At 47.3% G+C, this 25,801-nt stretch overlaps 1 protein-coding gene across 1 annotated transcript in view; it reads left to right on the forward strand.

Moving 5' to 3' along the window:
* Positions 1–25,801, forward strand: part of LOC129710019 (plexin domain-containing protein 1-like) — a 224,738-nt gene that overhangs the window by 126,020 nt on the left and 72,917 nt on the right. Inside the window, exons 10-13 of the mRNA XM_055656707.1 lie at positions 538–598; positions 2,870–3,008; positions 11,348–11,383; positions 25,358–25,533. Coding sequence (XP_055512682.1) covers positions 538–598; positions 2,870–3,008; positions 11,348–11,383; positions 25,358–25,533 — 412 coding nt within the window. The remainder of the gene's footprint in view (positions 1–537; positions 599–2,869; positions 3,009–11,347; positions 11,384–25,357; positions 25,534–25,801) is intronic.

Below are 25,801 nucleotides of genomic sequence, written 5' to 3' on the forward strand. Positions count from 1 at the left end.
TAACTCAGCGGGTCAGGCAGCATCTGTGGAGAACATGGATAGGTGACGTTTCACAGAGCGCTGGAGTAACTCAGCGGGTCAGGCAGCATCTGTGGAGAACATGGATAGGTGACGTTTCACAGTGCCGGAGTAACTCAGCGGGTCAGGCAGCATCTCTGGAGAAAGGGAAATTGGTCTCAGGTTGCCCTCTCTTCAGATTGTAAGAAGTGCAGGGCAAGTTTTTCACACAGCGACTGGCAGTAGAGTTGCTGCCTTACAACGCCAAGGATCCCGGTTCGATCCCGACTACGGTTGCTGTCAGTACGGAGTTTGCACGTTCTCCCCGTGACCTGCGTGGGTTTTCTCCGGGTGCTCTGGTTTCCTCCCACTGAAGGACCTGTTCCTGTGCTGTATCTCTAAACTAAAGAACCCTTCTACGAGTTCCTATACATCAATTGCTCTAATGAGGTGATGCAAGAGAATGTGATTGCATTCAATCCACAAAGTTCCTTGGCCAGGTAATTAAAAAGAATAATATATTTTTCCCCCTGGATTTAGGTGTTCCAATGGGTTTGATCGCCTGCGACAAGAATGGCTGGACTATCACTGTATGGACGAGGTATTGTAACCACAAGCTCATCCCCGGCGATAATTAGTCAGTAGCAAAACAATGGTTCACTCTGAAGATATAGAAACATAGAAACATTAAAAATAGGTGCAGGAGTAGAGGCCATTCGGCCCTTCGAGCCTGCACCGTCATTCAATATGATCATGGCTGATCATCCAACTCAGTATCCCATCCCTGCCTTCTCTCCATACCCCCTGATCCCTTTAGCCACAAGGGCCACATCTAACTCCCTCTTAAATATATCAAGGGATATGGGGAGAAGGCAGGCAGGAGTTACTGACTGTGGATGATCAGCCATGATCACAATGAATGGTGGTGCTGGCTCAAAGGGCCGAATGGCCTCCTCCTCAAGTCAAGAGTCAAGAGAGTTTATTGTCATGTGTCCCACTATTTTTCACACAGAGAGTGGTGAATCTCTGGAACTCTCTGCCACAGAAGGTAGTTGAGGCCAGTTCATTGGCTATATTCAAGAGGGAGTTAGAGGGGGCCATTGGGGCTGAGGGGATCAGGGGGTATGGAGAAACATAGAAACATAGAAATTAGGTGCAGGAGTAGGCCATTCGGCCCTTCGAGCCTGCACCGCCATTCAATATGATCATGGCTGATCATCCAACTCAGTATCCCGTACCTGCCTTCTCTCCATACCCCCTGATCCCTTTAGCCACCAGGGCCACATCTAACTCCCTCTTAAATATAGCCAATGAACTGTGGCCTTGACTACCCTCTGTGGCAGAGAGTTCCAGAGATTCACCACTCTCTGTGTGAAAAAAGTTCTTCTCATCTCGGTTTTAAAGAAGGCAGGTACGGGATACTGAGTTGGATGATCAGCCATGATCATATTGAATGGCGGTGCAGGCTCGAAGGGCCGAATGGCCTACTCCTGCACCTAATGTTTCTATGTTTCTATTTTCTATGTTTCTATATCACAGGGAGAACGTACAAACTCCATACAGACAGCACCTGCAGTCAGGATGGAACGTGGGTCTATAGCACTGTAAGGCAGCAACTCTTCTAGCTGTGCCACCGTGCTTCCCTGTGAGAGTGAGGCAATGTTGAGGTCCAGGTCAGACAGTCGAGGCTTTGGCATAATGACGCAGTGCCCTCATAGTGAATATGTAATGGCAACTGCAGCCCTGTCCAGCGCTAATAATTCACACCAGCCAATTCCACTTATAAGTATAGTTGCGGGTCAGGAACATTTTTATTGTGTGAATAGAGCTTTAAACTCTGTCCTTGGACTTCAAGGACCTATACCTATACCCAACCAAAAGATCCTTCAAGCTTGCTCATAGTGAAAAGTTTTATGCCCCTGTCCCACTTAGGAAACCTGAACGGAGACCTCTGGAGACTTTGCGCCCCACCCAAGGTTTCCGTGCGGTTCCCGGAGGTTGCAGGTGGTTGCCGGAGGTTGCAGGTAGTGGAAGCAGGTAGGGAGACTGACAAAAACCTCCGGGAACCTCCGGGAAACCATGGGTGGGGGCGCAAAGTCTCCAGAGGTTTCCGTTCAGTTTTCCTAAGTGGTTAGTTTGAACAGCTTACAATTTAATTCCAACAGCTGACCATCTAACTAACTACAAGCACTAAGAGTAATCATTCAACCGCCCACTTTCATCAAGTCAAGTCAAGTCACTTTTATTTCTATAGCACATTTAAAAAACAACTCTCGTTGGCCAAAGTGCTTTACATTGGTGGAGGTACTAACGTTATACAACATTGGTTCGTACATTACATACATCACTACATACATGTAGCCCTCGCTCAGAGGACGTCAAGAAAGGCTTGGGAGTAGAGATGGGTTTTAAGTCTCGACTTGAAGGAGTCGATGGAGGGGGCAGTTCTGATGGGAGGTGGGATGCTGTTCCACAGTCCGCAAAGGCGCTTACTTATGCCTAGACCGCGGATGTTCAACTTCTTAAGGGGTCACAGCTTAAGGATAAGGGGGAAATCCTTTAAAACCGAGATGAGGAGAACTTTTTTCACACAGAGAGTGGTGAATCTCTGGAACACTTTGCCACAGAGGGTAGTTGAGGCCAGTTCATTGGCTATATTTAAGAGGGAGTTAGATGTGGCCCTTGTGGCCAAGGGGATCAGAGGGTATGGAGAGAAGGCACGTACGGGATACTGAGTTGGATGATCAGCCATGATCATATTGAATGGCGGTGCAGGCTCGAAGGGCCGAATGGCCTACTCCTGCACCTAATTTCTATGTTTCTATGTTTCTAGTCATGCTTTTCCTCCATGGTTATTTTTGTAATGTTTCAGCACGACGTTGAGCTCTGTGAGAATCTTCCGGAACATTCCGAAGACTTCTCCTCGCCGGCGACCCTGTCGAACACGCTGGAGAGCGGCATTACCAGCACGGCCACGTCAATGCTTTTCTCGAGCGGCCTCACGACAGAAGGTAACCGCGCGCTCCTCTCCCACCCTGTTGTGGCAGCCCAGGCAAGGTGCTGAAATTGGTCAATTGAAGGAAATCTCTTACAATCAACACTAGAGAACAGTGCAGCACAGAATCAGGTTCTCTGGCCCACAATATCCATGTCGAACATGATGCGAGGTTTAACTAATCTCCTCAGCCTCCCCGTGATACATATCCCTCTGTCCCCTGCTTAGACACACACATATCTGCCTTCATCGCACATTGCAGACACCAACCACCCTCTGTGTAAAATACAATCCCCATATATCTCCTTTAGAATTAGCCCCTCGCACCTTAAAGATGCCCCCTCTAGTCTTTGCCATTTCTGTCGTGGGGAAAGAAAGGTTCTGATTGTCTACCCTATCTATTGTGTTCAAGAAGGAACTGCAGATGCTGGAAAATCGAAGGTAGACAAAATTGCTGGAGAAACTCAGCGGGTGCGGCAGCATCTATGGAGCGAAGGAAATAGGCAACGTTTCGGGCTGAAACCCGTAGGGTTTCGGCCCGAAACGTTGCCTATTTCCTATAGTGGAGATTGAACTGCAGATGCTGGAAAATCGAAGGTGGACAAAAATGCTGGAGAAACTCAGCGGGTGCAGCAGCATTTGTGGAGCGAAGGAAATAGGCGACGTTTTGTCTACCCTATCTAGTTTAGTTTGGAGATGCAGCGTGGGAAGCAGGCCCTTCGGCCCCACTAGGTCCGTGCCAGCCAGCTATCACCAGATCACTAATTCTGTCCTGCACACCAGGGACAAGTTACAAGAGCCAATTAACCCACGCACTTGCACGTCTTTGGAATGTGGGAGGAGACCTGAGCACCCGGAGAAAACCCACGTGGTCACGGGGAGAAAGTACAAACTCCGTACAGACAGCGCCCTTAGTCAGTACCGAACCCTGGTCTCTGGCGATGTATGGTTGAATTCACCCATTAGCAGGCATTAGCCATTAGATTTTATAATACTGACCGCTAGGCAGTATGGGGATGCTTTGCATTTTTAATAGTTAATTATTTGGTCTTTTTAAGAATTTAGTGCTTCCAGGTATTGTCCAGATTGTGTTTTATATATATTTGTTGTCTGCGTTCGTTCTGAATGAGTTGGTTTGTTGGTTGTTGGCTTCTGGGCATCTGGATTTCCCTGAGGGGATCAACAAAGTATTTATTGTTAATATTATTATTATTATTATTATTATTATTATTATTATTATTATTATAATAAATTATCGTGCCGCTAATCTATAGCTGTCATCAGGTACACAAAAAAGCTGGAGAAACTCAGCGGGGTGCAGCAGCATCTATGGAGCGAAGGAAATAGGCAACGTTTCGGGCCGAAACCCTTCCGGGTTTCGGCCCGAAACGTTGCCTATTTCCTATAGTGGAGATTGTTCAACTCTTTGCATGGAGCGAAGGAAATAGGCAACGTTTCGGGCCGAAACCCTTCTTCAGACTGTCATCATTTATATAATTCTATAAGGACTTTCCTCAATCTGTGACATTCCAGAGAATCTAAAGGGGTGGCACGGTGGCGCAGCGGTAGAGTTAGAGTTAGTTCCCACTTAGGAAACCTGAATGGAAACCTCTGGAGACTTTGCACCCCACCCAAGGTTTCCGTGCGGTTCCCGCGGAGGTTGCAGGTGGTTGCCGGAGGTTGCAGGTAGTGGAAGCAGGTAGGGAGACTGACAAAAACCTCCGGGAACCGCACGGAAACTTTGGGTGGGGCTCAAAGTCTCCAGAGGTTTCCGTTCAGGTTTCCTAAGTGGACAGGGGCATTACAGTGCCAGAGACCAGGGTTTCATCCTGACTACAGGTGCTCTCTGTGTGGAGTTTGGATGTTCACCACCTGACCGCGTGGGTTTTCTCCGGGTGCTCCAGTTTCCTCCCACCATTCGAAGATCAACAGGTTTGCAGGGCAATTGGCTTCAGTAAAAATTGTAAAATGTCCTTTGGATGTAGAATAACGTTGGTGTACGGGGATCAGTGGTGGGCGCAGACTCGGTGGGCCGAAGGGCCTGTTTACTGCGTTGTATCTAAGATGGCGTAATCAGGTACAACTTGTGCGTTTAAGAGGCGTTTAGACAGACACAATTAGGCAAGGCTTTAAAGCATACAGATTTAAACCAGTCAATGGGATTCACATCAATGGGAAAAGCGGCTAGCATGGATGTGATGGGCCGAACGGTCTGTTTCTGTGCTGCAAAACTCGACAACATCTAACGTCTCGTCCCCAATTCTTGCACAAACGAAAACAGCCTCGTTTTTCATTCTTCTGCGCTCATCCCTGCCTGGAGAGTTAGTGGAAGCGTTAACACAAACATCCCAGCCGCGCGCGCTCTTCCCACCGCACGGCCCCATTTTGTAACGTGGCGCCTTTAATCTACCGCTCACGAATGGATTCACAGGAAATCTTAAGGATAAGGGGGAAATCCTTTAAAACCGAGATGAGAAGAACATTTTTCACACAGAGAGTGGTGAATCTCTGGAACTCTCTACCACAGAGGGTAGTCGAGGCCAGTTCATTGGCTATATTTAAGAGGGAGTTAGATGTGGCCCTCGTGGCTAAGGGGATCAGGGGGTATGGAGAGAAGGCAGGTACGGGATACTGAGTTGGATGATCAGCCATGATCATATTGAATGGCGGTGCAGGCTCGAAGGGCCGAATGGCCTACTCCTGCACCTAATTTCTATGTTTCTATGTTTCTAAATCACCATAAAAAAATATCGTTCTTTTAAGCCCTTGACCTTAATCCTTATTTAAAATAAAAACAGACGACATAGCAAGGAGCAGAGCTGATGTTTCGGGTCAGAGAACTTGCATCGGAACGGAGTCATTAATCTGTTCCATTAAACCGTCTCTCTCCCCGCGGGTGCTGCCTGTCCCGCTGAGACTTCACAGCATTTCCTGCTTTAATTTCAGACTCCCAGCGTCCACAATACATTGTGGGAAATAATCATTTCATAGCAGTTTGGAAGATAAGTTGAAACAACCATCATTTACAAATCCCAATAATAAGTTTGGTTCTAGACTCAAGGGACTACAGACTGCAGAACACAAAGTTCTGGAGTAAGCCAGCGGGTCAGGCAGCATCTCTGGAGGACGTTTCGGGTCGGGACCTTTCTTTATAGCTTGGTTCTTCCAGGAGGTAAATGAGGCAGCAGGAACCACACAAGAACTTAAAAGACTCTTGGATAGATAGATGGGTAGGAAAGGCTAGAGGGAAGATAGATAGACACAAAGAGCTGGAGTAACTCAGCGGGTCAGGCAGCATCTGCGGAGAAAAGGAATAGGAGACCTTTCGGGTCGAGACCCTTCTTCAGACTGAGAGTCAATACAATACAATACCATTTATTGTCATTTGAGCCTCAGTGGGGCTCAAACGAAATTCTGTTTCCACAGCCATACAAACAAAGCCAACTTCCTAGACATATACACAATTTAATTCACACAAATATCCATCACAGTGGACCCACTGTGATGGAAGGCAAAGTCTTTCTTCTCCCCTGTTCTCCATGTCTCTCCCGATGTCCAAGCCCCAGGCGGGCGATGATAAGTCCCACGGCCATTTTAGGCCGCGCCGGGCGATTTACGGCCCCGCTCCCGGTCTAAAAGTCACAAGGTTGGAGCCCCCGGCGGGCGCTGGAATGTCCCACGGCCATTTTAGGCCGCGCCGGGCGATGTACGCCGCCGCTCCGGGTCGTTCCAACCCCGCGACACGGGCTGGAGAAGTCGCGTTGCGGGAGCCCCGGGAAGCGGTCTCTCTCTCCCCCCGGACCCGCGAGCTCCCGATGTCACAGTCCACCGGACCTGTGGCTGCGTTGCTGGAGCCTCCGAGCCCCAGGAGTCGAGTCACCGCCGCTCCCCACGCTCCGAGGCCGGCCAGCCCCACGATGGTGAGTCCGCAGCTCCGCAGTCTCCCGAGCCCCCGGGTCGTTCAGGTTGGAGGCCGCTCCACGGTGCTAGGCCCCAACGACAACAGAGACCCGACAGGGAAAAGGTCGGGTCTCCCAGACAGGGAAGAGATTTTAAACAGTTCCCCCCCTTTCCCCGCCCCCCACATATACACATTTAAAACCAGTATTAAACACTACATTTAACTAGACACAAAATAAAAAAAAGACAGACAGGCTGTAGGGACCGCTGCAACGGGTGAGTCGTGCCGCCAACTAGTGATGTCAGGGGAGAGAGTAACGATGAAAAGAGGTGCAGAACAAAGCAGATGGCACCGATGGCCAAAGAGCCAACAATGGTCCATTGTTGGCTGTAAAGGAGGTAAAACAAAGGGGTAAGAACAGTGAAACTAGCAAGACGACCAGGGTGGGGGAGGGACGGAGAGAGAGGGAATGCAAGGATTACTTGAAATTAGAGAAATCAATATTCATACCATTCGGTTGTAAGCTTGTGTTTGGGTCAAGCACAAGTAATTGAGACTAGCTGAGATGAGTTGGTCGGCATGGAAGAGTTGGACCGAAGGGCCTGTTTCCATGCTGAATGATTCTATAATTCCATGACTCTTCCAATTTTCTAATCAAGCTATGCAGAAGTATAACTGGCAGAATAACCAGAAAAAATAGCGGAGTGGAGAATGCAGTGTTAGAAACATAGAAACATAGAAACATAGACAATAGGTGCAGGAGTAGGCCATTCGGCCCATCGAGCCTGCACCGCCATTCGATATGATCATGGCTGATCATCCAACTCAGTATCCTGTACCTGCCTTCTCTCCATACCCCCTGATCCCTTTAGCCACAAGGGCCACATCATATCCCTCTTAATTATAGCCAATGAACTGTGGCCTCAACTACCTTCTGTGGCTGAGAATTCCAGAGATTCACCACTCTCTGTGTGAAAAATGATTTCCTCATCTCGGTCCTAAAAGATTTCCCCCTTATCCTTAAACTGTGTGACCCTTTGTTCTGGACTTCCCCAACATCGGGAACAATCTTCCTGCATCTAGCCTGTCCAACCCCTTAAGAATTGTGTAAGTTTCTATAAGATCCCCCCTCAATCTTCTAAATTCTAGCGAGTACAAGCCGAGTCTATCCAGTCTTTCTTCATATGAAAGTCCTGACATCCCAGGAATCAGTCTGGTGAACCTTCTCTGTACTCCCTCTATGGCAAGAATGTCCTTCCTCAGATTAGGAGACCAAAGTATTGTAGTATTGTACAGTATTAGAGTATTGTAGCACTACACTTTCAGAGAAGAATTCCAATGCCTGCGTTGCAGTAGGTTGGAAGATCAGGGCTACATCGTAGCTTATGGGAGAACCATTCAGTTGTCCGATACTGTGTAGGTGTTGGTTTACACCGAAGATAGACACAATAATACTGGAGTAATACTCAGTGGGACAGGCAGCATCTCTGGAGAGAAGGAATGGGTGACATTTCGGGTCGACACCCTTCTTCAGACTGACATCAGGGGAGATGGAGATACATAGATAAGGAAGTGCAAGGTGTGGAAACAGGACAAAGGGGATGACGATCAAGGAAAATGTAAGAAACTGTTCCTGAGTCTGGCCTTCGTGCTTCCGAGCTTTTGTATCATTTGCCTGACGGGAGAGGGAAGATGAGGGAATAACCAGGGTGAAAAAGGCCCTTGTTTGTGTTGGCGGCTTTTCTTGAGGCAGTGTGTAGTGTAGATGGAGTCATTGGTGAGGAGTCTGGTCTGTGTGATGGATTAGTCTGCATCCAATGCTCTCTGCATGTTCTTGCCGGGTTCTGGGTACAGCTGTTCGTACAGCAAATTCTGCTGCTGCCCGACAGGATGCTTTCAATGGTGTACCGGTAATAACCTTGTGTGCCGCACCCAACCCCCCCACCCCCCCATTCATGGGTTTTATTGAACAATAAAACAGCTTTTCGAAATTGCAATTTTAATATTGAGACGCTGAAACGATAACTCTTTGCCTCTGGGCTTCTGACAAGAAATGTGAAGGCAAAAAATAAGCTTCCCATCTCGGAACAGTTATTATAGTTATTTGTACCAGAACCCAAACAATGACAAACAAAGTAACGAGCAAGGATAAATACTTCCAACCTTTACTTAATTACCTTTTACAAAATACTTACTGAGAACTTTGCCTTTGGGATTTAGCCTTGGGATTATGATTGGCAAGTGTACCGAGGTACAGTGAATTGCTTTGCTTTGCATGCTGTCCAATCAGTACAGATAATACCATACATAAATACAGGTTGAACACTGATTTCATGGCATCCTCGGTTCCAGTCTTTCTGGATTATCCGTTTTTCTGGACCGACTGAGGTCATGAAAAATGAAAAGACGACGCACTGTAATAAAGCCATTTTTCACACAGAGAGTGGTGAATCTGTGGAATTCTCTGCCACAGAAGGTAGTTGAGGCCACACAGTTCATTGGCTATATTTAAGAGGGAGTTAGATGTGGCCCTTGTGGCTAAAGGGATCAGAGGGTATGGAGAGAAGGCAGGTGTGGGATATTGATTTGGATGATCAACCATGATCATATTGAATGGCGGTGCAGGCTCGAAGGGCCGAATGGCCTACTCCTGAACCTATTTTCTACGTTTCTATGTTTCCATGATAGGCTGGCCCTAGTATTGGTTTGTTCTTTTGGGGGATAGTACAGGAATAGAGGGCTGAACGGCCAGCTTTTGAGTGGAAAGATGCGATGGTTCATTAAACACCACACAACTGTAGCTGAAACACAGTAATGAAGTGTGTGGGCAACGGATTTGAGTAATTTAAGAAATGTATGCAAATATAATGAAAATAATTAAGAAATCAATGGAGGGAAAAGTGCAGAGTGGTTAATGTAATGTACTCTGTCGAACACAGTATTTCTCCCACACTACCCCAGGCAGTTTCAAACAATAAAACCTCACTCACGATTACTTTAATGACCAAAACTCACAGTTCATTAAACACTTCCATAACCTGTGCTGCAACCTCATAAATCACCAGTGTATTCCAGCCTAGATTGTGTAAGACATTCTCTCATTTACACCTGTTACACATTGAAGCTTTGAAACACCAATGTCCAATTATCACATTTTCGCTGTGTGATACTGCAATGCTCCTGAGAAGGTTACAGCACAAATTGTGACATGTATGCATGGTGGTGCAGCGGTAGAGCCATAGAGACATAGACAATAGGTGCAGGAGTAGGCCATTCGGCCCTTCGAGCCTGCACCGCCATTCAATACGATCATGGCTGATCATCCAACTCAGTATCCCATCCCTGCCTTCTCTCCATACCCCCTGATCCCTTTAGCCACAAGTGCCACATCTAACTCCCTCTTAAATATAGCCAATGAACTGTGGCCTCAACTACCTTCTGTGGCAGAGAGTTCCAGAGATTCACCACTCTCTGTGTAAAAAATGTTTTCCTCATCTCGGTCCTAAAAAATTTCCCCCTTATCCTTAAACTGTGTGACCCCTTGTTCTGGACTTCCCCAACATCAGGAATAATCTTCCTGCATCTAGCCTGTCCAACCCCTTAAGAATTTTGTAAGTTTCTATAAGATCCCCGCTCAATCTTCTAAATTCTAGCGAGTACAAGCCGAGTCTATTCAGTCTTTCCTCCTATGAAAGTCCTGACATCCCAGGAATCAGTCTGGTGAACCATCTCTGCACTCCCACTATGGCAAGAATGTCTTTCCTCAGATTAGGAGACCAAAACTGTACGCAATACTCCAAAGGGTCCCGAACCCAAAAGGTCACCCATCCTTTTTCTCCAGAGAATCTGCTTGACCCACTGAGATATGCCAGCACTTTGGGTCTATCTGTGGTATAAACCAGCATCTGCAGTTCCTTGTTTTCTTCAGAGTGGGTGTATTTTGAGAATAATTTTGCAGTGGACCAACAGAATGGAGACCAGGGATGAACAAACTGTTGGAGGACCAGACACCGTCTGTGGAGGGAAAAGTCTGAAGAAGGGTCCTGACCCGAAACGTAATTTGCCCGTTCCTTCCACAGATGCTGCCTGACCCACTAAGTTCCTCCAGCACTTTGTGTTCTGCTCAAGACTCCAGCATCTGCAGTTCCATGTGTCTCTATTCTTATGACCCAGGCATTGTTATTGATCAACGAAGGCAGACCTGATATGTTTATGTTCATAAGTGATAGGAGCAGAGTTAGGCCATTCGGCCCATCAAGTCTACTCCACTATTCAATCGTGGCTGATCTATCTCTCCCTCCTAACCCCATTCTCCTGCCTTCTCCCCATAATCCCTGACACCCGTACTAATCAAGAATCTATCTATCTCTGCCTTAAAAATATCCATTGACTTGGCCTCCACAGCCTTGTGTGGCAATGAATTCTGATGTTCTGTCTCTTTCTGTTCCTTCCAGATGACACCAAGTTGCTTTTCCACATGAGAGACAGTGGTAAGTGTTGAGCATCTGTTTTGCACTGTGTAAACCTTTGATAGACAATAGGTGCAGGAGTAGAGGCCATTCGGCCCTTCGAGCCAGCACCGCCATTCAATGTGATCATGGCTGATCATCCACAATCAGTAACCCGTTCCTGCCTTCTCCCCATATCCCCTGACTCCGCTATCTTTAAGAGACCCATCTAACTCTCTCTTGAAAGCATCCAGAGAACCAGCCTCCACCGCCCTCTGAGGCAGAGAATTCCACAGTTCCCTCTGGTGTGGGCAGTGGGCAGTGGGCAGGTGCTATAGACCTGCATGGAATAGGTAGATACTCCCACCCCCACGAGTCTCGGGCAGATGGGGCTCGTCAGCCTGGGAAGGCAGTCCATCTAGGAGAGGGAAAACTCTGATTTAAAACCTCCACTGCCTTGTGGCCATATCCAGTCATGGAAAAGGCTCCTGGAGTAAACCTCGAGAGAATCCTGAGTCGGAGCCCCTAAGGCAGTTTGTCGTTGTGTACAACCTCGCTCTGGCAGCTCCTGCGATGGCACTGGTGCCAAACTGTAACGGCCCCGCTGTTCCTTTGGATCGATCAGCGACGTGGAGAGGGGGGGACGTGCCGAATGTGCAACAGCCTGTCCTCCACATGACATGGCCCAGGCTTGCATCCGACCACACATCACCTCTGCTGTTCCACAGTGAACAGATAAAACACCAGGGGAAGATAGACACAACAAGCTGGAGTAACTCAGCGGGACAGGCAGCATCTTTGGAGAGAAGGAACGGGTGACGTTTCGGGTCGAGACCCTTCTTCAGACTGTGGGCCAGGGTCAGTACACACTGATGACGTCTAAAGTGTGTGCCAAGCCAATGCCCGTAGATCAAATCAAATCAACCTGTATTGTCATCTTGCAAAGCAACAGTTGTACAGTGTAAAATGAGAAGACGTTTCCCCAGGGAATACCGGAGCATCGCACATGAAACTTAAACCATTTCACACATAATAACAGTAAAAACAATCCAGTCCCTGATGAAACTATAAATAGTTAAAAGCAGGTCAAACAGCAACATTAAAATACAGTAAAAACAGTCATTACAATGTCCGGGGCAGCTGATTTGAGTGGCCAGTGCCAGAGTTATTAAATTGCCAGTGCAAAGCCACAGAATCAGGTGACTGTGAGTACAGAGTGACTGTTTAGCAGCCTCACAGCCTGTGGCAGGAAGCTGTTTAGCAGTCTGGTAGTCCGGGCTTTGATGCTATGGTATCTCTGGCCTGATGGCAGGAGATCCAGGTGTGTGTGGAGGGGGTGCAGTTTGTCCTTAGCTATTCTCACAGCTTTTTTTCAGACTCTGTATCTGTCCCTAATTGCTCTTCCGATGTGGTCCCAACGTTGCCGTCCCTGGCGAGTTTCCTCACGGGCCCCTTCATTCAAGTCCAAATATTTGATGTGTAGCCACAAAGCACAAGTGGCTGGGACTGATCTCCCAACGCGTACAACTCCCCAGTCACGGACCTTTCCTCTCCCCTGTGTCCTTTGTGACAGGGCCAGTTTTGGACCCACCCCCCACTTTCCCTCAGATCCCACTACCTTCACCAACCATCCTCAGACTAGTGGAGAAGTGACGATACATGCTTTATTCCTAGATTATTCAACCAGTCCGCCTTGGCACATCGCAGAAACAAGGAACTGCAGATGCTGCTTTTTTTTAACCAAAGATAGACACAAAGTGCTGAAATGACTGAACGGGTCAGGCAGCATCTCTGGAGAAAAAGGATGGGTGATGTTTCGGGTCGGGACCCTTCTTCAGACCCTACCTTCTTCAGTCTGGAGAAAGGTCTCGACCCGAAACGTCACCTCTCCTTTGTCTCCAGAGATGCTGCCTGACCCGCTTAGATGGATAAATGCCTTGAGCTGGTAACTAGGGTTACTATAAAACATAGAAACATAGAAATTAGGTGCAGGAGTAGGCCATTCGGCCCTTCGAGCCTGCACCGCCATTCAATATGATCATGGCTGATCATCCAACTCAGTATCCCGTACCTGCCTTCTCTCCATACCCCCTGATCCCCTTAGCCACAAGGGCCACATCTAACTCCCTCTTAAATATAGCCAATGAACTGGCCTCAACTACCCTCTGTGGCAGAGAGTTCCAGAGATTCACCACTCTCTGTGTGAAAAAAGTTCTTCTCATCTCGGTTTTAAAGGATTTCCCCTTTATCCTTAAGCTGTGACCCCTTGTCCTGGACTTCCCTAACATCGGGAACAATCTTCCTGCATCTAGCCTGTCCAACCCCTTAAGAATTTTGTAAGTTTCTATAAGATCCCCTCTCAATCTTCTAAATTCTAGAGAGTATAAACCAAGTCTATCCAGTCTTTCTTCATAAGACAGTCCTGACATCCCAGGAATCAGTCTGGTGAACCGTCTCTGCACTCCCTCTATGGCAAATGTGCATGGGTATTGAGGGTTGTGATGGTCGGCATGGACATGATGGGCTGAAGGGCCTTCCCCTGTGTTGTACGTCTCAATGCCTCCACAAATGAAGGACATATGATCCTTCATATATAGAGAGAGTACAGAGGAGATTTACTAGAATGTTGCCTGGGTTTCAGCAACTAAGTTACAGAGAAAGGTTGAACAAGTTAGGGCTTTATTCTCTGGAGTGCAGAAGGTTAAGGGGGGACTTGATAGAGGTCTTTAAAATGATGAGAGGGATAGACAGAGTTGACATGGAAAAGCTTTTCCCACTGAGAGTAGGGAAGATTCAAACAAGAGGACATGACTTGAGAATTAAGGGACCGAAGTTTAGGGGTAACATGAGGGGGAACTTCTTTACTCAGAGAGTGGTAGCGGTGTGGAATGAGCTTCCAGTGAAGGTGGTGGAAGCAGGTTCGTTTTTATCATTTAAAAATAAATTGGATAGTTATATGGACGGGAAGGGAATGGAGGGTTATGGTCTGAGCGCAGGTATATGGGACTAGGGGAGATTATGTGTTCGGCACGGACTAGAAGGGTCGAGATGGCCTGTTTCCGTGCTGTAATTGTTATATGGTTATATGGTTATATGATCAAGTGTCAAGTGTTTCTCTGCAGTCTCTGCCAGTGAGATTACACAACTGCTCACAGGACGAGTAGCAGAATTGAATGTTCTAATAATTTAGTGTAGAAGGGAACAGCAGATGCAGGTTTACACCGAAGATAGACACAAGGTGCCTGAGTAACTGTGTGACACGGTGGCGCAGCGGTAGAGGTACTGCCTCCCAGCGCCAGAGACCCGGGTTCCATCCTGACTACGGGTGCTGTCTGTATGGAATTTGCACATTCCCTCCGTGACGGAAGATTGTTCCCGATGTTAGGGAAGTCCAGGACAAGGGGTCACAGCTTAAGGATAAGGGGGAAATCCTTTAAAACCGAGATGAGAAGAACTTTTTTCACACAGAGAGTGGTGAATCTCTGGAACTCTCTGCCACAGAGGGTAGTTGAGGCCAGTTCATTGGCTATATTTAAGAGGGAGTTAGATGTGGCCCTTGTGGCTAAGGGGATCAGGGGGTATGGAGAGAAGGCAGGTACGGGATACTGAGTTGGATGATCAGCCATGATCATATTGAATGGCGGTGCAGGCTCGAAGGGCCGAATGGCCTACTCCTGCACCTAATTTCTATGTTTCTATGTTTCTATGTTTCTATGTGACCTGCGTGGGTTTTCTCCGAGATCTTCTGTTTCCTCCCACACTCCAAGGACCTACAGGTTTGTGGGTTAAATGGCTTGGCCTAAATGTAGAAATTGACCCCAGTGAGTGTGGGGTAGTGTTAGTGTGCGGGCATCGCTGGTCGTTGTAGGCTCGGTGGGCCGAAGGGCCTGTCTCTGTGCTGTATCTCTAAACTGAACTAAACTCAGTGTGTCAGGCAGGTCAGGTATCATCTCTGGATAGAAGGGATGGGTGACGTTTCAGGGCAAGGCCCTTCTTCAGAGCTAATAATTTTGTTTTGGGACTGCCCACACTGTCGAGAGCAGCGCGCCAACCCCCTGGAGGTGGACGTTTCCGCGAATATCGTGCGGCGCTGTTATCTTGACCGCGGGGAGATAGAACAACGAGCAAGGCAAAGTGCTGGCTTGTTTAACGGTGTGACTGAGCTTCTGTGGCTGTGCCCATCCATCACTGTGCAACGGGCCCAGTGGTCCACGCATATTTTGCTGGATATTACGCTGAACTCTCGACGGGGAGATCAGACTGACAGGCGCAATCTCTCCACAAAACTGCAAGGCGCATGGAGAATATCCGAACTGCAGACTAATGCAGAGCCAGAGATAGCAATCCCTGAGAGAAACTCGGAGATAGAAAGGCAATGAATGAGAAATAGTGGCAGGCAGACAGAAGTCATGTTATTAGATTTCTTTTGTTCTGAATCCAGTCGTGGTCGATCTTTTAGCATTTGATACTCTTACTCATGGTGCCAGTTCAACCCACCACCATTACCTCAGGCAGTATGTTCCAGATTGGAGCCGCCCTTTCGATGATAAAGAACTTGTCATATCTATTTTCACTCCTCATCTTAAATCTGGCCAAGTTTTAGGGGAAAAAAACCTCAAGTCCATGTTCATCAGGAGAATTAGGCCATTCGGCCCATGAAGTCCACTCCGCCATTCAATCATGGCTGATCTATCTTTCCCTCTCAACCCCATTCCCCCACCTTCTCCCCGTCACCCCTGACAAGTTTCTTTTGGTTTGCAAGATTGAGATGTGACTTGGAATGAAATAGGTTTACAAAACAATCTTGAACCACGACCCTATGGCCTCCAGAATTAAGTAATAGAATCATAGAGTCATGCAGCATGGATCAGTTTAGTTTATTGTCACGTGTACCGAGGTACAGTGAAAAGCTTTTGTTGCACGCTAAAAGAGTCAGTGGAAAAACTATACATGATTAAGCCGTCCACTGTGCGCAGATACTTTGATAAAGGGAATGATGTTTAGGTCAAGATAAATTCAATTCAATTCAATTCAATTCAATTCAATTCAACTTTAATGTCATCGCACAAATACAAGTATGAGTACAACGGAATGCAGTTTTGCGTCAGTCCGTAGTAGTTGTACATAAGGAAATTTAAAAAAAAATAGAAAGAGAGAAGATACAGGATAATCAAAAAATACAGAATAATTAAACAATGGGGACGGACGGACCAGAGAAATCTATCGGCGGGACTCCGAGTTCAGCAATGTGATTGTATTGTTGTAGAAGCTGTTCCTCATCCTACTAGTACGTGACCTGAGGCTCCTGTACCTGATGGGAGGAGGGCAAACAGTCCATGGTTGGGGTGTGAGGGGTCTTTGATGATCTTCCTAGCCCGTCTCAGACACCGTTTTGGGTGGAGGGCATCCATGGCAGGGAGCGGGGCACCGATGATGTACTGCGCGGTTTTCACCACCCGTTGTAAGATAAAGTCCAATAAAGTCTGATTACAGATTGTCCAAGGGTCTCCAGTGAGCTAGATAGTAGATCCTGACTGTGGGCGCTGCCTGTACAGAGTTTGTACATTCTCCCTGTGACCGCGTGGCTTTTCTCCGGGTGCTCCGGTTTCCTCCCACACTCCAAGGACATTCAGGTTTGTAGGTTAATTGGCTTTGGTAAGCATTGTGAAATTAACATGTGTCAGACTGTTTAGACTATCTCTAGATCTCTAAAGTCTAAACTAGAGTCGAAAGTTGAAGCATCACAAGCGTCAGGGTAACTCTGAGATTGACGTGATTGAAATCCTGCACAATAGACAACAGGTGCAGGAGTAGGCCATTCGGCCCTTCGAGCCAGCACCGCCATTCAATGTGATCATGGCTGATCATCCCCAATCAGTACCCCGTTCCTGCCTTCTCCCCATATCCCCTGACTCCGCTATCTTTAAGAGCCCTATCGAGCTCTCCCTTGAAAGCATCCAGAGAACCTGCCTCCACCGCCCTCTGCGGCAGAGAATTCCACAGGCTCGCCACTCTCTGTGAGAAAAAGTGTTTCCTCGTCTCCGTTCTAAATGGCTCACTTCTTATTCTTAAACTGTGTGGCCCCTGGTTCTGGGCTCCCCCAACATCGGGAACATGCTTCCTGCCTCTAGCGTGTCCAAACCCATAACAATCTTATATGTTTCAATGAGATACCCTCTCATCCTTCTAAACTCCAGAGTGTACAAGCCCAGCTGCTTCATTCTCTCAGCATATGACAGTCCCGCCATCCCGGGAATTAACTTTGTAAACCTACGCTGGGCTCCCCCAATAGCAAGAATGTCCTTCCTCAATTTAGGTGAGGAAAAATACTAGTCTGGTATTAGACTGGTATTATACAAATACTAGTCCCTCTGTCGCTGAACTTCACTGCCTCCCCGGGACCACCGATGCTGCTGCTGCCGACACGTATCTTTACTCCAGCCCCCCCCCCCCCTCGGGCCTCCACCAGCGACTCCACCGATCCTCGTCTCCCCACCGCCCACCAGAGGGCCTGAGTGCCAGGCTCAGCACCGGGCCCACAGCCTCCAAGATGCAGACTCCAACACCACGTGGTCTGACTCTGCTGGGTCCTACTGCTCCCACTGGGTACCTCAGTAATGATTCTTCTGAGTCTTCCCCTTCCCCCTCTTTTAACCAGGTTACCCCAATCACACCCCACCCATACAATAGTCCTCACGCCCCCACCCCACCCCTCCGAACACCCACCATCCCAGTCTGAAACATAGAAACATAGACAATAGGTGCAGGAGTAGAGGCCTTTCGGCCCTTCGAGCCTGCACCATTCATCATTCAATATGATCATGGCTAATCATCCAACTCGGTATCCCATACCTGCCTTCTCTTCATACCCCCTGATCCCTTTAGCCACAAGGGCCACATCTAACTCCCTCTTAAATATAGCCAATGAACTGGCCTCAACTACCTTCCGTGGCAGAGAATTCCACAGATTCACCACTCTCTGTGTGAAAAATGTTTTTCTCATCTCGGTCCTAAAAGATTTCCTCCTTATCCTTAAACTGTGACCCCCTTGTTCAGGACTTCCCCAACATCGGGAACAATCTTCCTGCATCTAGCCTGTCCAACCCCTTAAGGGTCTCGACCCGAAACGTCACCCATTCCTTCTCTCCAGAGATGCTGCCTGTCCCGCTGGGTTACTCCAGCATTTTGTGTCCATCTTCGGTTTAAACCAGCATCTGCAGTTCCTTCCTACACATTTCGTCTGCACTATCGCTCTTGCAGTAATTGCAAAGGGTTAGTAATTCAAATCATTCGGATATTCCTGCTCTTGTGTGACCTTTGTTTTAATCGTACAATGTGCAGAATCTCAATAGAATTAACATCCGACTAATATAGGAGCCGATGATTCTGAATTAAAAATCAGGCAATGTTTATAATAGAACGAGTCTGAAGAAGGGTTTCGGCCCGAAACGTCGCCTATTTTCTTCGCTACATAGATGCTGCTGCACCCGCTGAGTTTCTCCAGCAATTTTGTGTACCTTCGTTTATAATCGGACATCAGTTTCATGTCAACATGACCAATATCTCTTTCTCTCTATGCTTCTGCCCTTTCTTATCTGGCTATGTCCCTATGACTGGTTTGGCATTTAGATGCCCATTTTTTAGGTGAAGCTGGGATATGGAGGTGGAATCAAATTTGCAAACAGAAAATAAGATGATTAAGTTTTGCCGAGAATTGCATTGTGATGAGGTAAAGGGCCTGTCCCACTTGGGAGTCATTTGCGAGGAATTTACGTGTCATCATTTACGTGTCACGACGCACGACGCGCGCGTTGTGCCGCGTACGTGATGCGCGTGATGACGCGCGGCGGCGCCCGGCGCCCCAGGATTTTGGGATGTACAAAATCTTCGTGCACCATCTGCGTGACGTGCACAAATGACGCCCGTGGGACGGGCTCTTAATTCTTTGCAAAACTTAATCAGCATTTTTCATAAGTGATAGGAGCAGAATTAGGCCACTCGGCCCATCAAGTCTACTCCGCCATTCAATCATGGCTGATCTATCTCTCCCTCCTAACCCCATTCTCCTGCCTTCTCCCCATAACCCCTGACACCCGCACTAATCAAGAATCTATCTCTGCCTTAAAATTATCCATTGGCTTGGCCTCCACAGCCTTCTGTGGCAATAAATTCCACAGATTCACCACCCTCTGACTAACAAAATTCCTCCTCGTCTCCTTCCTAAAGGAACGTCCTTTGGTTCAGAGGCTGTGGCCCCTGGTCCAAGACTCTCCCACTGCCCCTGGTCCAAGACTCTCCCACTGCCCCTGGTCCAAGACTCTCCCACTAGTGGAAACATCCTCTCCACATCCACTCTATCCAGCCCTTTCATGGAAGCTAGCTAACTAAATTTACTGCACCAATCAGTTGTGCTCCTGAGAGTTTTCCCTGCATTGACTCTGTGGTGATTCAAAATGATAAAAGCTGTTTTAAATGATATTGCCACAGGCGATAGTTCCATTAAATTGATCTTCCGCTGCTTTCATTTGGAACGTGTGCTTGCAGAAATGGCAGAGAGATTGCATATAAATGTTTAATCATCACAGGTTAAAGAAACCTAACGTTGATGGCGATGAGGGGAAAGTGCTTTTATGCAGAAATTCACATTGATGGAATTTTTTCATCTTCTGAGGCTTATCCTTTTACCTTTCAAGAGTTCCACTTCACGTCAGCTGGGAATTTGTTTTAGGCAAAGCAGTGTTCGGTCACAGTCGGTCTTCTGTACACTGGGCTGACATCACTTCCATTTCGTAGAAATGCTGGCCATTCGGCCCATCATGTCAGTGCTGGCTCAAACACCACAGTCACCCAACCTTAGCCGAAGAAAATAGACTCTTCGGTAAACTTTTCCTTGTGTGTAGGGATGGATGAGAAGGTCGGGGCAACATAGACCTTGTGTGAACGGGTTATCGATGGTCGATGGAACTAAAGATCTGTTGCCACACTCCATCTTTCAGTCAATGAATCAAGTCAATTATTTGCCATTTGCTCTGCTTGTGAAAGCAAACATATCAGTAAAAGTGAAAGTGTCATTCACTCATTGGGGCTTGTCGGTGCATAAGCCTAGGCCTCAATGTTGTCCAAGTCTTGCTGCATGCAGGCATGGGCTGCGTCTCTTTCGATGAGGAGTGTGTAGGAAGGAACTGCAGATGCTGGTTGAAATCTAAGACAGACACAAAATGCTGGAGTAACTCTACGGGTCAGTCAGCATTTCTGGAGAGAAGGAATAGGTGACGTTTCGGGTGGAGACCCTTCTTCATATGAGGGGTTTAAGAATAATGGGTAGAATGGAGACGAGGAAACACTTTTTCACCCAGAGTTGTGAATCTGTGGAATTCTCTGCCTCGGAGGGCGGTGGAGGCCGGTTCTCTGGATACTTTCAAGAGAGAGCAGGATGGGGCTCTTAAAGATAGCGGAGTCAGGGGATATGGGGAGAAGGCAGGAACGGGGTACTGATTGGGGATGATCAGCCATATGACCCTTCGAGCCAGATGAGGTGAAATGCCGGTGAAATCATACAGCAGGCCTCACCTTGGGGGCAAGGAAACACATTTTCCCGTGGCCTACTCCTGCACCTATTGTCTATTGATCTAAACTAACTAACTAACAAAATATCCTCTGAAAATGCAGTCTAACATCTCCACGTGAAGTCCCTGAGTTGCTGTTCTCAAAATTAAGATCTCAAAGCTAAGAGATGTCAGCCCAGAACATCTAAAAATTTGAGCTCGATTTTTTTAAAGCATAGGTATCTCAATACTGAAATTGCTCCACTCACCACAAGGCTCCAACTTCCTGAAACAATTTTCCTAACCATGGAACTCCTCTATTCTTCCATCTTCACTCAGTTCCCAGATGTAAGGCAAGATTTGCCTGTTCCCTTCCAGTTTGGCTTGGAATTAGATCTTGTCGAATGGAAATTGCATGATCATCAGGAGGCTAACATGACATGGGAAACACAGACAAAACAATTCCACTGCTCTTCTGAACAATTTCCAATCTTGATGTTATAATGATAACTTGTTTCGGCTGGAAGATAAGCGAGCAACCCAGCGTGACAGGCAGCATCTCTGGAAAGAAGGAATGGGTCACTCCCCGTGACTTGCGTGGGTTTTCTCCGAGATCTTTCCGTTTCATCCAACACTCCAAAGACGTCCAGGTTTGTAGGTAGGTTACACAAAAAAGCTGGAGAAACTCAGCGGGTGCAGCAGCATCTATGGAGCGAAGGAAATAGCCAAGGGTTTCGGCCCGAAACGTTGCCTATTTCCTTCGCTCCATAGATGCTGCTGCACCTGCTGAGTTTCTCCAGCTTTTTTGTGTAACCTTCGATTCTCCAGCATCTGCAGTTCCTTCTTAAACACAGGTTTGTAGGTAAATTGGCTTGGTGTAAATGTAACATTGGCCCTGGTGTGTGTCGGGTTGCGTTAATGTTCGGGGATCGCTGGTCGGTGCGGAAGGGCCTGTTTCCGTGCTGTATCTCTAAACTAACCTAAACTGCACTAAACACTGAGAGAAATTTAAACAGAGCCGGAATCACTAGAGGTGGCTTGAAGAAGGGTTTTGGCCCGAAACGTTGCCTATTTCCTTCGCTCAATAGATGCTGCTGCACCCGCTGAGTTTCTCCAGCATTTTTGTCTACCTTGGATTTTCCAGCATCTGCAGTTCTATCTCCACTATAGGAAATAGGCAACGTTTCGGGCCGAAACCCTACGGGTTTCAGCCCGAAACGTTGCCTATTTCCTTCGCTCCACAGATGCTGCTGCACCCGCTGAGTTTCTCCAGCAATTTTTGTCTACCTTCGATTTTCCAGCATTTGCAGTTCCTTCTTAATCACTAGAGGTGTTGGGTTAGTGAGTAACCAGCCCTAAAACCATTCCATCAAGCCTGTGATGTCAACATATTTGTCTTGACATCTTGCCTGCTAATAAGTGCAGAGATTGTCGAACTAGCCAAGCTCAGGGTTGTTTTTAATGGGGTACAACATGTTTCTGAGCGCTCAGTGATAAAGTCCTCCCGCAACATGAGCAGACTGACTGACAGAGAGCTCAACGTTATGCCAACAACATGATGTAACCTCTGTTTTGAACAGATCTTAGCCATCGCGATGGTTAACTTTACTGTTGTAAACCTGCTCGGTGACACAAAGTCACAACTAATGTTGTGCTCTGTCCTTATATCCTCGGTCGGGTTCCGTCTGTTGAAATTCTTTTCACATCGATAACCAAAGGGAAACTTTATTTTCCCATCAGTCTGGGTTGGATCCGAGATTTTTGTTCCATAATTTCGACATTAGCACGGAAAACGGCAATGACCTCAACCCGAAAATAATTCAATTTTTCCCAGTAGCTTTGTCCTGGGTAGAGTCAATGTGGAGAGGATGTGTTGGCAGAACAGTGCAGCAGCAGCAGAGTTGCTGCCTCACAGCGCCAGAGACCCGGGTTCCATCCTGACCATGGGCGCTTGTCTGATGGAGTTTGCACATTCTCCCCGTGACCTTTGCGTGGATTTTCTCCCGAAGTCCTAGTTTCCCCCCACACTCCAAAGACGTACAGATTTGTAGGTTTAATTTGGCTTCGGAAAAAATTATGAATTGTCCCTAGCTTGTAGGATAGTGCTAATGTACAGGGTGATCGCTGGTCGGCGTGGACTCGGTGGGCCGAATTCGATGGGCTGAATAATCCTACCACAACCAGAGAACTGTCCTGAACTATTGTCTACCTCACTGGTAGCCCACAGCCTAGTCTTGTTTGGTGGCCCTAGGCTTACTCATCCCTGGCCTTACCTTCTCTTATACTATATCTGTAACTATACACTGTAAATGGCCCGATTGTAATCATGTATTGCTTTCCGCTGACGGGATAGCATGCAACAAAAAGCTTTTCACCGTACCTCAATACATGTGACAATAAACTAAACTGAAGGGCCTTTTTCTGCGCTGTATCTCTAAACTAAATTTAAAACATATGAAATTGTTAAGGGCTTGGACACGCTAGAGGCAGGAAACATGTTCCTGATATTGGGGGAGTCCAGAACCAGGGGCACAGTTTAAGAATAAGGGGTAAGCCATTTAGAACGGAGACGAGGAAACACTTTTTCTCGCAGAGAGTGGTGAGTCTGTGGAATTCTCTGCCTCAGAGGGTGGTGGAGGCAGGTTCTCTGGATGCGTTCAAGAGAGAGCTAGATAGGGCTCTTAAAAATAACGGAGTCGGGGGTTTAAGGATAAAGGGGAAATCTTTTAGGACTGAGATGAGAAAAACATTTTTCACACAGAGAGTGGTGAATCTGTGGAATTCTCTGCCACAGAATGTAATTGAGGCCACAGTTCATTGGCTATATTTAAGAGGGAGTTAGATGTGGCCCTTGTGGCTAAAGGGATCAGGGGGTATGGAGAGAAGACAGGTACGGGATACTGAGTTGGATGATCAGCCATGATCATATTGAATGGCGGTGCAGGCTCGAAGGGCCGAATGGCCTACTCCTGCACCTATTTTCTATGTTTCTATGTTTCTATGATATGGGGAGAAGGCAGGAACGGGGTACTGATTGGGGATGATCAGCCATGATCACATTGAATGGCGGTGCTGGTTCGAAGGGCCGAATGGCCTACTACTGCCACTATTGTCTATTGTCTATAAAAAAGACAATGTGGGCTGAAGGGCCTGTTCCTGTGCTGGATTGTGTTCTACGTTCTAAAGATCTTTTTCCACTGCCCACTGTGCATGCTGGTTCCCTCTTCAATGTTTTCCCAATTAGCCTTCCCTTGTGGCACATGTCCACATACGTCTGTTGTTTACTGGGTATCTGTGCCTAGCTGGATTCTGCTAACATTATCTGGTCCCAAAGTGAAATGCATATATATATATACACTGTAGATGCGATCTTCCATCATGAGGGAGGACAGCGAAATGATAGCATGCACTATTCTTTGAAGCAACTCAATGATATATCACAGACCTCAATGGTCAAAACATAGAAATTCTCAGAAATATCAAAGCTATTCTGAGAACTCAGCGCTTGTTTTTACATTAACGGTAGACAGTAAATGCTGGAGTACCTCAGGGGGAAAGGCAGGATCTCTGGAGAGAAGGAACGGGTGACGTTTCGGGTGGAGACCCTTCTTCATTCTTCTCTCCGGAGATGCTGCCTGTCCCGCTGAGTTACCCCAGCATTTTGTGTACTGTTTGTACAGTCATGGTCAACTCACTCCAGGAAGGATGTGAGTAAGGCAAGGCAGCGCCTTTGCCACCTCAGGCAATTGAGGAAATTCAGAGTGTCTCCGAGGATCCTCCAGTGCTTCTACGCAGCGGCGGTGGAAAGCATCTTGTCCGGGAACATTACCATCTGGTTTGGGAATTGCTCTGCCAAGGACAAGAAGGCTCTGCAGAGAGTAGTGCGTTCGGCCGAACGCACTATGGGAACTTCACTCGCCCCCCTGCAGGAACTATACAACAGGAGGTGCAACTCCAGAGCAAATAAAATCATGGGAGACCCCTTCCACCCCAGCAACGGACTGTTCCAGCTGCTACGGTCAGGCAAACGCCTCCGTTGCCATGCGGTGAGAACGGAGAGGTTGAGAAGGAGTTTCTTCCCAGAGGCAATTCGGACTGTAAACGCCTATCTCACCAGGGACTAACTCTACTGAACGTTTTTCCTTCCATTATTTATTATGTAAAAGAATATGTGTGTTATGATTGTGTTTATAATTTGTTTGGTTGTTTTGTTGTTTGTCTTTTGCACAAAAGTCCACGAGCATTGCCACTTTCATTTCACTGCACATCTCGTATGTGTATGTGACAAATAAACTTGACTTGGCTTGACTTGACTTGACTTGACTTGACTTGACTTGATTCAATGGGAGAATTGGTGAGATGCAGTCACTGGTGCAAGGTGTGAGGGTTGTGTGAGGTGGGAGAACGGCCAAACTCACATTTGTCTGATGGTTTAGTTATTGAAATCCGCCCGTCTTGTGCTCTTTTACAGCAATAACAGATGAGGGCCCAGTGGAGAAGAAAGGGGGCCCCATGCACACTGGTGTGGTGGTGGGAATCGTGACGGCTGTCATCATCATCACTCTAGTCATCATTCTAGTTGTCATCTACATCAACACACACCCCCTGTCTTCAGCTGCCTTATTTTTTATTGAGGTGAGTCGAAAGGTGAGTCCAGAACAAGGGGTCACACAGTTTAAGGCTAAGGGGGAAACCTTTTAGGACCGAGATGAGGAAAACTTTATTTTCACACAGAGAGTGGTGAATCTGTGGAACTCTCTGCCACAGAAGGTAGTTGAGGCCACACAGTTCATTGGCTATATTTAAGAGGGAGTTAGATGTGGCTCTTGTGGCTAAAGGGATCAGGGGGTATGGAGAGAAAGCAGGGAGGTTCTACTGCAGTTGTACAGGGTCTGGGTGAGACCACACCTGGAGT

The sequence above is a fragment of the Leucoraja erinacea genome, chromosome 27, assembly GCF_028641065.1.
Source record: "Leucoraja erinacea ecotype New England chromosome 27, Leri_hhj_1, whole genome shotgun sequence".
NCBI classification, from domain to species: Eukaryota; Metazoa; Chordata; class Chondrichthyes; order Rajiformes; family Rajidae; genus Leucoraja; species Leucoraja erinaceus.